Source organism: Triplophysa rosa, linkage group LG11 (genome assembly GCF_024868665.1).
Source record: "Triplophysa rosa linkage group LG11, Trosa_1v2, whole genome shotgun sequence".
Lineage (NCBI taxonomy): Eukaryota > Metazoa > Chordata > Actinopteri > Cypriniformes > Nemacheilidae > Triplophysa > Triplophysa rosa.
In genome coordinates, this window is record NC_079900.1 from 26,657,097 (window position 1) to 26,670,582 (window position 13,486).

At 39.9% G+C, this 13,486-nt stretch overlaps 1 protein-coding gene across 2 annotated transcripts in view; it reads right to left on the reverse strand.

Moving 5' to 3' along the window:
- Positions 1-13,486, reverse strand: part of cyth1a (cytohesin 1a) — a 36,716-nt gene that overhangs the window by 19,332 nt on the left and 3,898 nt on the right. For both annotated transcript variants that reach the window (XM_057345144.1, XM_057345145.1), the window contains exons 2-5: positions 5,571-5,653; positions 3,478-3,542; positions 1,794-1,860; positions 1,587-1,705 (exon numbers count right to left, since the gene is read on the reverse strand). In XM_057345144.1, coding sequence (XP_057201127.1) covers positions 1,587-1,705; positions 1,794-1,860; positions 3,478-3,542; positions 5,571-5,653 — 334 coding nt within the window. The remainder of the gene's footprint in view (positions 1-1,586; positions 1,706-1,793; positions 1,861-3,477; positions 3,543-5,570; positions 5,654-13,486) is intronic.

Below are 13,486 nucleotides of genomic sequence, written 5' to 3' on the forward strand. Positions count from 1 at the left end.
AAACACAACTGATGTACTTGTTGCATCAAAGAGTGCAGAACAGTACTCTACTCTCAGATGTCTTGTCTCATTGTTCCAAGGTTACCACAGCGAGCAGGATGCAGTTCATGCCCAGACATGATGGTAGAGCGGAGAATGGGAAGCGGCGACCTGACAAGAGCTGAGATGATAGAGCTGGATAAAGAAGGACGCGGTGACTTGATACGTCTTCACTACAAAATTTAAAATGCTATTAAATCATTAATGATAATCTTAAATCTAAAATTTACCTTATTAGTAAGTTTATTTATTTTTATTTAGCCTTGTTGTGCAAGCTCTCTGGAGCTTGTGCAGAGGCAGCAGCTTTTGCCGGACGGGAACTGGAATCCCCTGGTTGGGCCTAGGTTCTCGTGAAGGTTTTTTTCTCCATTGGAGTTTTGGGTTCCTCGCCACCTTTTGAATACTGTTTTTTTGAATACTGTTTTCCTGGCCGGGGGGCTGCTTTAGAATTTTAAAGTTTTACTTAATTAATATTGCATATAGGAATTTATAGTCTGTTATATTTGACCTGTGCTTCTCTCTCCTTTATCTTAAATGTGTGCTCTCACTGTGCATGTGTGTGTGTCTGTGTGGGTGCGTGCGTGTCTGTGTGTACTTGTGTGTGTGTGTCCGTGTGTCTGCCCGTCCATGTGTGTGTGTGTGTGCGTACTTTTCTGTGTACGTGTGTGTGTGCGCGTCCGTGTGTGTGTCTATGTCTATGTGTGTTAGTACGTGTGCATATTGTATAACCTTTATCTTGTTTTTACAGGTACAACTTTAATTGTATTTAAAGGTACAATTGTAAAGGTATTTAACTTTAACTTTTAATTGTTTTGCTTATAGTCAATATGTCTCATGTACAGCTGCTTTATAACAATGAAAATGGTAAAAAGCGCTATATAAATAAAGTTGAGTTGAGTAGTGAGGACTCTACTTAAATATAACTTATAACATTAAATATACAAAGTACTGGTTTATATTTCCTGTAGCTAAAAACCAAATACCACATACTGTAGATAGGCCTACTGTATATGTCTATGATCCTTGTGATTTATCTTTAAACATTACTGCATGCATCGATCTTGTCTGAAGTAATGCCAAATTATCAATATCTGTATCAGTCAGACTATTTTTTAGTTAAAATACACAGGCATGAAAACGTATACTGTGACATTATCTCAAGTCATGATTATTTGCAAACTGATTCTAAAATATTATTTCTAAAACTGATTCTTGTCCATCAGCGCCACCTGGCTTACCGGAGTGAAATAGCCGTTGACCATAATCGTTTTGCTTTATCGCATCGCCCGCTATGTGGAAAGACCTTTATGCAATGGTGACTGTTGACACCGCAAATATGCAAATAAGAAAGTTAACCCAGGCTTTAGTGATGTTCAGTGTGAAACATCAGGTTATGAATAGCCAGAGTTATCTCTTAACCCCTGGTAAACTCTAAGCAGTGTGAAACGTAAAACAGTTAAACCAGGATTCTGTTTACCCGGGGTTAACCATTTCAAGTGTGAAAAGCCCTCATGTCAGCTGATATGGACTTGACTTCACACACTCACCTCTCTCCTAAATAATCTCCTATAGCCGTCTTGTTAAGACCTTCACCCTTGTAGAGGAATCGTGCGATGTCTTCGCGGGTGTTCTTCAGCAGATCATTTTCAATGAGGAACTGGATTCCCTGCACACACACACACACACACACACATCATTATTCATTGTGTAGTCTCTGACACACACTGACTGATTTAATGCATTTCTTTTCGTACCTTCTTGGGATCCATGTTGAATTTCTTGCGGCCCATGGCCACTTGTTTGTTCCTCTGCATGTTTTTCCTGCAGAATGTACAACATCAGACTCTTCATCATTCCTGACCCCAACTCGACCCTAGAGAGCTAGGGAACTACAGGCCTATATCGAATCTACCTTTCATATCTAAAGTTCTGGAAAAAGTAGTTTCAACTCAATTATGCTCCTTCCTCCAAAGGAATGACATCAATGAAGAATTCCAGTCTGGATTTAGAGCATGTCACAGTACAGAGACTGCTTTGATCAGAGTTACAAATGATCTGATATTGGCGTCTGACCGAGGTTGTATCTCGTTATTGGTGCTGCTAGACCTTAGTGCTGCATTCGACACCATTGACTACAGCACACTCCTACATAGACTCGAAAATTACGTCGGCATTAAAGGAATAGCTTTGAAATGGTTTAAATCTTATTTATCCGACCGTTTTCAATTTGTAGCAATAAACAATGAGGTGTCACGCAAATCGCAAGTCCAGTACGGTGTACCACAGGGCTCAGTCTTAGGGCCTCTGCTCTTCGCATTATACATGCTACCTCTAGGAGATATAATAAAGCGACACGGAGTTAGCTTTCACTGTTATGCTGATGATACTCAACTTTATATTTCCTCGAAGCCTCATGAAACACAGCAGTTCCATCGAATAANCGTTTTCAATTTGTAGCAATAAACAATGAGGTGTCACGCAAATCGCAAGTCCAGTACGGTGTACCACAGGGCTCAGTCTTAGGGCCTCTGCTCTTCGCATTATACATGCTACCTCTAGGAGATATAATAAAGCAACACGGAGTTAGCTTTCACTGTTATGCTGATGATACTCAACTTTATATTTCCTCGAAGCCTCATGAAACACATTCGATATCTTAAATGTGTGCTCTCACTGAGCATGTGTGTTTGTGTGTGTGCGTGCGTGTCTGTGTGTGTGTGCGTTCATGTTTGTATATCCCGGTGGGGACCTTAACCTGAATACACACCAACACATGGGGACTCGTGTCACCGTGGGGACCAAAATTGAGGTCCCCAGGGGCAAAAAAGCTAATAAATTGTACAGAACAATATTTTTTACAAATCTAAAAATGCAAAAAGTGTTCTATGATCTTTAGGTTTAGGGATACGGGATAGAATATACAGTTTGTACAGTATAAAAACATTACGCCTATGGACTGTCCCCACGGGGATAGTCAACCAAAGCCTGTGCGTACTTGTCTGTGTACGTGTGTGTGTGTGTGTGTGTGTGTGTGCGTGTGTCCGTGTGTGTGTGTCTATGTCTATGTGTGTTAGTAGGTGTGCATATTGTGTGTGTGGAGTGTTTTGTATGTGGGTATGTCTGTCTTCTGTGTTCACCTTTTTCTTGTTTTTGCAGGTACAACTTTAGTTGTTTTGCTTATAGTCAATATGTCTTATGTACAGCTGCTTTGTAACAATGAAAATTGTAAAAAGCGCTATATAAATAAAGTTGAGTTGAGTTGAGTTGAGTAATGCTTGTCATGATCTAAAACTGAAATTCTCTCCAACCCGCTGACTAATGGATTTCAAAGTTTTGTTTATTTGTTTAAAACCTTTCGAAAAGTCACCGTTAAGGTTGACTGGACGTCACACATGAATGACAGATGAAAATCAAGCGTGTATACATGAAATCACTCACCTCTCCTCTGTTGAACCCAGATTCTCAATCTCACTTGTGACTTCAGCAATCTCATCCTTCAGACGCTTCAGTGAGAGATCACACAATGATCAATGCACAAGAAAAACACCAAATACACACAATCTGCCATACCTCTGCACATAACATCTGCTTTAGAATTGTTCTCTTTTTTCTTGCTGTATAGTTTTATATTTTACAAAACATGTTCATAATAAAGCAGTTCCAGTACTGTGTGTTTACACTCAGGGCTTGACGCACATGTGCTCCTCGGTTCAACAATTTAGGAGCGCAATAAAAATACTTGAAAATTGTGCTAGTATGTTTATCAATACAGTCTCTATCTTTACATAAAGGTTTTGTGTCTCTATCAAGATCTCATCAAGGCAGTGTTTATACGGTATATGTGATACACAATGGCAAGGTTGTTTGCAAAGTTCAGACAAAATGAGTAAATCACCTTATGAACAGAGTTTACAGGTTTAGTCATTTCTGTGAGCACAAATCTAAATGCTACACTCCTAATTCTGGGCACGGAGATTTTTTGTCATGTAAATATTATTATATCATTGTTTAGGCAGTGTTGGGCAGTAACCCAGCACTGTTTGTACAAAAATGGTTAAGGCTATGAAGAGTCATCGTGACCACATGTGTGTGTGTGTGTGTGTGTGTGTCCACTTCTGACAATCCCACCCTGTTCCTGTCACACTGACTCATTTCCTTTTGGACACATTGCATTGTGTTCATACTGAGTGAATAACCAGCGGAAAGCTAAACTACACCACTACTATTTCAATTTTTTACACTCAAGTTCATACAGTAGTGACCAAAACTGATGTCAGGAGGGCCTATTTTACACAACATTTCTTTTCAATGCCTTCACCAAGTAAGAAAAATGATGTGCTTAATAATTCATGTTAACATTAAAGGGATAGTTCACCCAAAAATGACAATTCTGTCATTATTTACTCACCTTCAAGTTGTTCCAAATGTGTATAAATGTCTTTGTTCTGATGAACACAGAGGAAGATATTTGGAATAATGCTTACAACCAAACGGATCTCAACACCCATTGACACCCATAGTAGGAAAAAAACAATGCTAGTCAAAAGTACCCCAGAACTGTTTGCTGTCCTACATTCTTCATTTATAGTTACGCATTTGGCAGATGCTTTTATCCAAAGCAACTTACATTGCATTAACCTATACATTTGTTTCTAAGTATGTGCAATCCCCTGGGATCGAACCTACGACCTTGGCGTAGTTAATGTCATGCTCTTACCACTGAGCCTTAGGACAGCTAAAAGCTTCTTCAAAATGTCTTCTTTTGTGTTCAACAGAACAAACAAATGATAAAGTAAATTTTCCTACAATGGTAGTCAATAGGTGTTGCGATCTTCCAAATATCTTTCTCTGTGTTCATCAGAACAAAGACATGTATACACATTTGGAACAACTCGAAGGTGAGGAAATGATGACAGAATTTTCATTTCTGGGTGATGTATCATTTTAACTTCATTTTATCAGTGATACAAAATGCAACTCAATTTTTGATGTCAGTGTAATATACTGTAATTGAAATTTAAGTGACACGTGAAGTCAATTTGATTTAACTTGAATTAAATTTTCTCTCAATTTCCTAAAGTTGAACATCAGCTCCTCCATTTTTGTCAAGGCTTCTTCAATTTGCGTGGGGTCATGACCCCAGTAGTTGTGTCTCATTTCGAAGGCTGCGTCCTCTGAATGTCACACTTGTCAGCCGCACACGTCACCGAGGCTGTCCCGTTTCAGACCCTCTGAATGCACCTTTCGAACGAGACCTTCTTTCACAGGAATTTGTAGGGGCATAAATTGTATCCTTTGTTGCCGAGATAACCCACAATTCTTTTTATTCGAATAGACGGCAGCAGCTGCACATTCGGTCAAAATGTGATGCTTCCTGTTTCCTTGTCTTCCAATATGTCTTACGAAGTACGTCTAGGTTGAGGACCCTCTGTAAAACGCAGCCTCCGAAACAAGACACAGCTGTCATCAGGGTTTATTTTGCCATAACAACCAGCTGAATGTATATCATTGAAGATCCGTCTGATGTTCACCTGAATGTCGTCCAGCAGCTCTTGCTTTCGACGCCGGATGTTTTCAAGCTCTTTCTGCTCCTCTGGTGTGAGGTCATCAGGCACTGGCGAAACAAACAAGAACATCATCAAAAATTAAATATGCAATGCGCTCCTCCGAGCTGACATTCAGAACTCTTGTTTCAAGTCATTTTAGAATAAAGAACAAAATGTCATCCCGACGATGTGCACACGCGCGCACATGTGTAGGTCTACTTCTACCTTTCACATAAACAACATCTGAAAAGTCACGATGCTCAAAATTCACAATGGAGATAATCCCTTTTTAAGGACTAAAACGAACTGCTCGTCGTGACAACAATGAGCTTCTTCCTGGGCTAGTGACATTGGGAACCCCAACATGTACACAACATGCAACAAAGAGAAGAACAAGAGCTGCTGGAGTTGTGCAGTTGTCTCTGTTTACTGCTGGTAATAAGAATTCAGCTACAAACGCTCCCAGATAACTAACAGTCACCAATATACACAAATAACTAGGGATGTAACAATACTTTGTATTTTGATATTTCGCGATGCAAAAATGTTACGATGCGCATCGTAGAGAGATGGGGATATTTTACGATGTTTAATTCTATTCGTTCAATGGTCAAGACGCTACCTACTCTGCGCCAGCGCGTCACGTGCGCTTATCTCACATATGCGGTAGAGAGAGACACACAAGACACAATCTGTGTCTCCAAGTGGTTTACAAAGCGTCATATTTTCCTTCACAATCGCCGTTAAAACACAGCAAACTTGAAGCGTGACTGCAGGTGAGTCACCCCGAAACTCATTACAAAGGCAGCACAAACGTGTTTAAATGCCAATGTTCATTTATCCGCTAACGTGAGCTGCTGCATAACGTGATATGCAACATAAAGTAAGCCAAAAGAAACCAGCGCTGTTCCAATCAGTGATGAAGTGAGTCGTACTGTAGATTAAAAGATCGAATGACATGCTAAAAAACAAGTATGTGATCTGCATGATTGAAGAAATGTAATGCAGTTTATGTAATATGTCTTTTTGAAAGATTTTTCTCATTCATTACTGTCTCAAGCAAAGACTTCAAAGCTTCAAAGAGACACGAGCCAATAGCGCTTGAGCGTGAGCTCTGTCAGAGTGTTTCATTGGTTGAAGGTACTGAATGAACACGCCCTTCACTGAACGAACGAGTCAATTGAGTCAAAATGAGACTGAATGAACTGCTACATGTCGTTCATGGCCTAATATTCTCTGTGTTACAACAGTGCATATCCAGTAGTTATTCAACTTTTCTGAAAAATAAAGGTAATGACCTGGTTTCATTTAATTCTAAGGTAAAGTAAATTATGTCGAAACAGTTCAATCTTTGTATGGAACATTTAATTACACCAATTAAATGAGTTAATCCAGATAGATTTTAGTAGACCAATATAATGCGTAGATTTCATCGACTTAAAATAGACTAAAACTATGATAAATTGGGATGACTAAACCTAAACTGCATTTTAGTCAAAAGACTATGACTATGACTAAAACTAAATCAAACTTTGCTGTCAAAATTGACACTGATCTTCATTCTAATTACAGTTAAGCCTTAAAATTCTTTATTAAGTTGTATGTGCAACAAAATAAGTTACTGAAATTGTTAATATTTTGAAAATAAATGTTATTTGAATTTCAGTTTCATTCTTGAATTTTGTTCAAAATATCGATATGTGTATCGTATCGTGAACCCAGCATCGAGATATGTACCGAATCGTGAGCTGAGTGTATCATTACACCCCTACAAATAACCCCTTCCATGACTTCATTGGCTGTGAAAGCTGTTCTGTGTAATACACTATGGCTGCAGGGCTCCAGACTGCCACCAGTTTTTGAGCCAGCGCTAGCATTCTTTACAAGAACTCGTGCATGTGCGACCTGTAAGTTAGAAATTTCTTCTAGTTGTTATTTCATGTTGAAAACGAGTAGATCACAGACCCACCAGTGTAGGCCTGTGTGTGTGTAAGACTCCCAAAGTGAGTAGTCAACTGCGAGGGTCACACGTCACTGATGTTTCTCTCTGTCGTCGTGTCTAAGGTCACAACTCAGTCAAAAATGTGAACCAATGACTGCGTTTCTCCAGCGTTCTCTTACCTGCCACGGCTACAGCTTCTAAGTGACGCAGTGCTTCACATTCATTCCTAATTATGTTGTCTTGACAGAGCCAACATACTGTTCTTTGTTCTAAGCTTATTATTATTCTTATCATCCCCAAAATTTCTGACTGCTACTCCTCCTAGGACCACCAAACTTTCCACAAACCTTCAGTCTGGTCTGACTTGAGTTGCTATATCTTTTCAAACTGATCCGGGTTCTGGTTTTCGAAAACCGGACTCTCAAAACCACCTAATTTCCATTAGACTTAACATTGCGACAAACTTTGACGGCTCATAACTCAAAGCGAGGATGTCGTAGAAACTTGCGAGTTACCACGTTTGAAGAAGCTGGCAGGCTCTGTAAGAACTTACCTCACACAATGGGGTGTAAGTTGTACCCCTGGGGTGTAAGAGCCCCCCAAAATTCCCCATTGACTTATAATGGGACAGGAAACATGCCCATATAAGGCATCATAACTGTCCCATGTTGAATAACTTCGCAGTACAACCACTTAGAGACAAGGGGGTAGGGCTGGGCGATATATTGATTTTTAAGATATATCGATATATTTTTTCAACGCGATGCAGGATTAAACAATATCATTAATATCAATATGGGGCGTGTTCGACTTGAAGCGGCTCTGTGGTGTCTGACATGCGCTGTGCCCATGCGCAGAGTGAGCAGAGCACTCTCGCTCTGCGCGCGAACCAGACGGACCCCGCACGCCCGCTCTACAAGTTTGCTTATGACAAGGAGGAAGCCGCAGTGCCAGTCCACGCAGCAGAAGATGATCTGGTTTGTAAAAAGAAAAACGATGGTTCAGTTATTTGGAAATGGTTCGGATTTAAAAGATCTGATGAGCAGCAACAATAAGCGATCTGTAAACAATTCCATAAAACGGTTATGTCAAAAGGTAGAAGCACAACAAATCTCTTCCACCACCTGCAAAAATGACGCGGCACAAAACGAAACGTGATTGGCTGCTTTACTGTCACTCACGTGGCCTCTTGGGAGGGCCTTGGCCAAAGAAAGCGGTGATAAGAGGCTTGTTTGAGATGACCATAAATTCTCATATATATCGGATATCGCCTTTCATCAAAAAAATACAGAGATATGAATTTTGGTCAATATCTACAAGGGGGTGGGCTCATTTTACTCAGGCAACCAATCAGTATCCCAGGAACTTCCTTAAACTATGAAGCCACGCCCATAGCAACCATTTACAGCAACCTAGCAACTGCTCCCATAGACTCCCATTATAAAAAGTCCAAATGGATATCTTTGCAAAAGGGGGTGGGCTCATTTGGCTCAGACAACCAATCAGTATCCCTGAAACTTCATTAAGCTACGAAGCCACGCCCATAGCAACAAAACATGTTAACTTAGCAACCATTTAACAAGACCTACTGTATAACTCTACATCAGAACATCGTAGAGACATGGGGGTTGGTTTGTTTCACTTGGGACTTGAAGCATCATCAATTGGTTTCTACTAAGCCACGCCCATAGCAACCAAACAGGTTAGCCTAGCAACCATTTAGCAATACCTATATCGCTGCATCAGAACATCGTAGAGACACGGGGGTTGTGCATCAGAACATCGTAGAGACACACGGGTTGGTTCGTTTCACTCATAGCTTAGAGTAGCATTAACTGGCAGATGCTAAGCCACGCCCATAGCAACTAAACAGGTTACCCTAGCAACCGTTTAGCAATACCTATATCTCTGCATCAGAACATCGTACAGACATGGGGGTTGGTTTGTTTCACTTGGGACTTGAAGCATCATCAATTGGCTTCTGCTAAGCCATGCCCATAGCAACCAAACAGGATAGCCTAGCAACCGTTTAGCAAAACCTATATCTCCGCAACAGAACATCTTGGAGACATGGGAGTTGGTTTGTTACACACATAGCTTAGAACAGTGGTTCCCAAACTTTTTACAATGGCGTACCCCACCCCCCCCCCATGACTCACTGCTTAATGAGATGGATGTGCTTGAAATGACTTGCATAACTCTGTGATGTTTGGTTGTATCGGAGAAAGTCTGAGTCTCAAATCATTCTCTATGCAGAGTCTGTATCGATATTTGTTCTTTATATGGGCAAGTGCTGAAAACCCACTCTCGCAAAGATACGTTGTGGAGAAGGGCAGTAATGTTTTCAAAGCGCAATCGGCTAAGGCAGGATACCCTGCATGCAAAGCTATCCAGAAGTCTGTCAGTAATTTTTGTGCGAAGTCACATGAGTGGACGCATATTTTTTGATTGGATGTCATGAATTTGACCTTTTATGGCACTACGTGACTACTATTTTGCTGTGTGTACACTAGAGGGAGCACGTCTTTATATTTAGCTTGTGAGAAAAACATGCCTGATTGATTGTCAGGTGCGTTATACCTAAGTAAACAGTAGATTTCAGGATTTTGTTCACGTACCCCCTCCGTCACCTGGCGTACCCCCGGGGGTACGCATACCCCAGTTTGGGAACCACTGGCTTAGAACATCATCAATTGGCATATACCAAGCCACGCCCATAGCAACCAAACAGGTTAGCCTAGCAACCGTTTAGTACTAGCAACATGCTAATTATGCTAGCAAACATGCTAATCGTGTTAGCATCATGCTAGTTAACATGCTTATAGTGTAAGCAACATGATTGCAAAATGCGAATCATGTTAGCATCATGCTAGCAAACATGCTAATCTCGTTAGCATTAGGCTAGCAACATGCTAATCGCGTTAGCATGATGCTAGAAAACATGCTAATCATGCTAGTATCATGCTAATTGTGTAAGCATCTTGCTAGCAAACATGCTAATCATGTTAGCAGACATGCTAGTAACATGCTAATCATGCTACCAAAAATGCTAATCATGCTAAAAACATACTAAGCCCGGTTTTTACACACTGGGGTCACATTATTTTTTCCATCATGTTCGAAAAAGTTTAACAATAAAACCTTTCAAACAATTTCAAACTCTTCAGGACAGGCTTTGTCAAGCCAACATAAAGTTTGTACTCGAACTTTACAATCTAGTTTTTCCATCTAACGTTGCTAAGTTAGCAACTATTCTACTAGATTTAGCAACTTTACTGACCCTTAGCGACTTTTGTTCAGAAGCACATATTTTGGATAAACCTTGGCTTTCATTCAGTGAAAACTGTTTTATTGCTTTATTCCAAAACCTGTTACTGTTATCAAGTGTTTGGATATATAAACATGAACACAGTTTGTCTGTAAATAAGCACATGGTTACCCAGACAGGGGTTGTGCAAGAATATAGCCAAAATAGCTGTTCTATCAGGTGTGTGTGGTGGTTTTGTTAGGCGATATAATTAGCGCCATTTAATATATTTGTTTAGTTTTTTTCTACTGGCCACATACTTGAATCTATGAATGTGTTGTTGAACCTTTTAAAATGAAAAAAAAAACCTGTGAGTTAAGTCTATTTGTTATCAAAGTATTTATCAGTAATGCAGTTATTTAGGGAAAAATGTCAATAATTGCATTGCAGGCTGGTTTAATTTTCTGCTTGCGCTCCTATCATTTTGTAGGGTCTACAGTGCTCCTATTGAAAAAAGTTAGTCTAGAGCCCTAGGTCTGTCATGATTACTCAATAGGGCTGTGCAAAAATATCGATACATGTAACTATCGCAATTTTTTTTCCAATAGTGTATCGATAGTGATACTGTCACGACAGGTAAGGGAAGAACCCAAGTACAGGCAGTAGCAATGAAGGGGTTAACACAACACTTTATTTACACAAAAAACACAAAACAAAAACCCAAGAGGGGGTGTAAACAAGACAAGATAATAATATGGGTAAACAGGGACGAAAACTAACTAAACACTAAAATAGAAACATACACTTGACATAGACTAAACTTAACACTTACTGTGACAGGGGAAAACGGCAACAAGAGGTACAGGCAATACAGAGCACATCAGAACACGGAACGTATACAAACAGAACTCAATCCACCAGCAACAACACAATGAAACATGAGGATTATTTAAAGGGAGGACAAAGAGGAAGATAACGAGGGGCAGGTGGGAAACATTAGACAGGGCAGGGAAGCAATACATGAAATGAGAGGGGCGGGGCCAATGACGGGACACTGGAGAGAACGCATATTATTGTCAAAAGGACAATAATATGTTTCTCTCCACACATAACCAAAGGCTTTATCATGACTCTGCCACAGGACCAAGAAAAACATGACTAAGTGAGACAGAGCCATGACAGATACCTCTACTATCAATATTTTTTTAAATCATGTCATATACATAGTAAGTAAGTACATAAAGAAAGTGGAAGCGAGCATGGTGAAAAATATAAGAACGCTTCGAGCTCTCAGAGCTGATGTGTGGGTGGTGCTTTGGTTTTAAAAATAAGTAATGGAGTAATGAGTTATATAAATTAAATGCTGTTTGTAAGCATCGCAAGTCATGACAAAAGTCACTTGGCTACTGCAGTGCATTAGACACAAAGTTTATTAAGAAAAGTAACAATGACATTTATTGAGATTATATACGGATGTGACACCAGCACATTTACAGCACGGATGAACCAGAGGTTTTATACTGCCCATGTTCAGTGTTTTAACTGTAATCCACCACAACAGCCAAGTGACTTGCGTGACCCACCTTATTCCCCTGTGCTACCCACTTGAGGGTGCAATCCACAGTTTGAGAACCCAGACCTCTGATCTAAAGGTCCATGCATCGCACATCATGGCCACTCAGCAGAGGTAAGGGATGTTTTTACACTTATCCTTACAGAAAACCCCCGGTGGTGCACAGCATGTTGTATTTCTAGCTCTACTTTTTACATTTTCTATTTAAAGTATTGCAATATATCGCAAATGTGTATCGTATCGAAATACATGGCAATATATTGTATCGTGACCCATCTATCATGATATGTATCGTATCGGGATGCACTTGCCAATACACAGTTCTATTACTCAAGTACCCGGTTTTCAAAAATCCTTGATAACATTTGTACGTGTCAGTCTAATATAATTGTAAAAATGGCAGAGGTGCAGTTGATTGCAACAAACAACGAAGAATTTCAATTGCGTTTGAACACTTTACATTATAAGCAGTGGAAGAGTGCATCACTGCTGTGCCGTCTCTCTCTCTATCTGTTCAGCATGTGTGTGACAGAGAAAGAGCATCCTCGCATATTTCTGCACTTAGACCGCCTTGCTCACTCGTTTCCTGCTGTGATCTTTGGGTTACACATCCGACTCTCTAACCATTAGGCCACGACTGCCCTGGAATGAAAATTCTGTCATTATTTCCTCACCCTCTCGTCATTTCAAACCTTTACAACTTTCTTTCTTCCACAGAACACAAAAGAAGATATTCTGAATAAAGTTGGTAACCGAACAGCACTGGACTCCATTCACTTCTATTGTCTGAACACAAAACCAATGCAAGTGAAAGGGGGCCAGTTACCAAAATTCTTCAAAATATCTTCTTTTGTGTTCTGCGCAAGAAAGAAAGTCATACAGGTTTGAAATGACAAGCGGGTGAGTAAATGATGACGGAATTTGGTTACACTTTATTTTACAGTGCCCGTGTTACAGTGTAATTATACATTTAAGTACTGAGTAATAATAATGAACTATATGTACTTACTATAGGGTTAGGATTAGGGTTAGTTACATGTAATTATGCATAATGAATTTATAGTATGTTTATAGTAAATACATGTAACGTGTGTAACGTGTGTAACAAGGGCACCATAAAATAAAGTGTTACCCGGAAT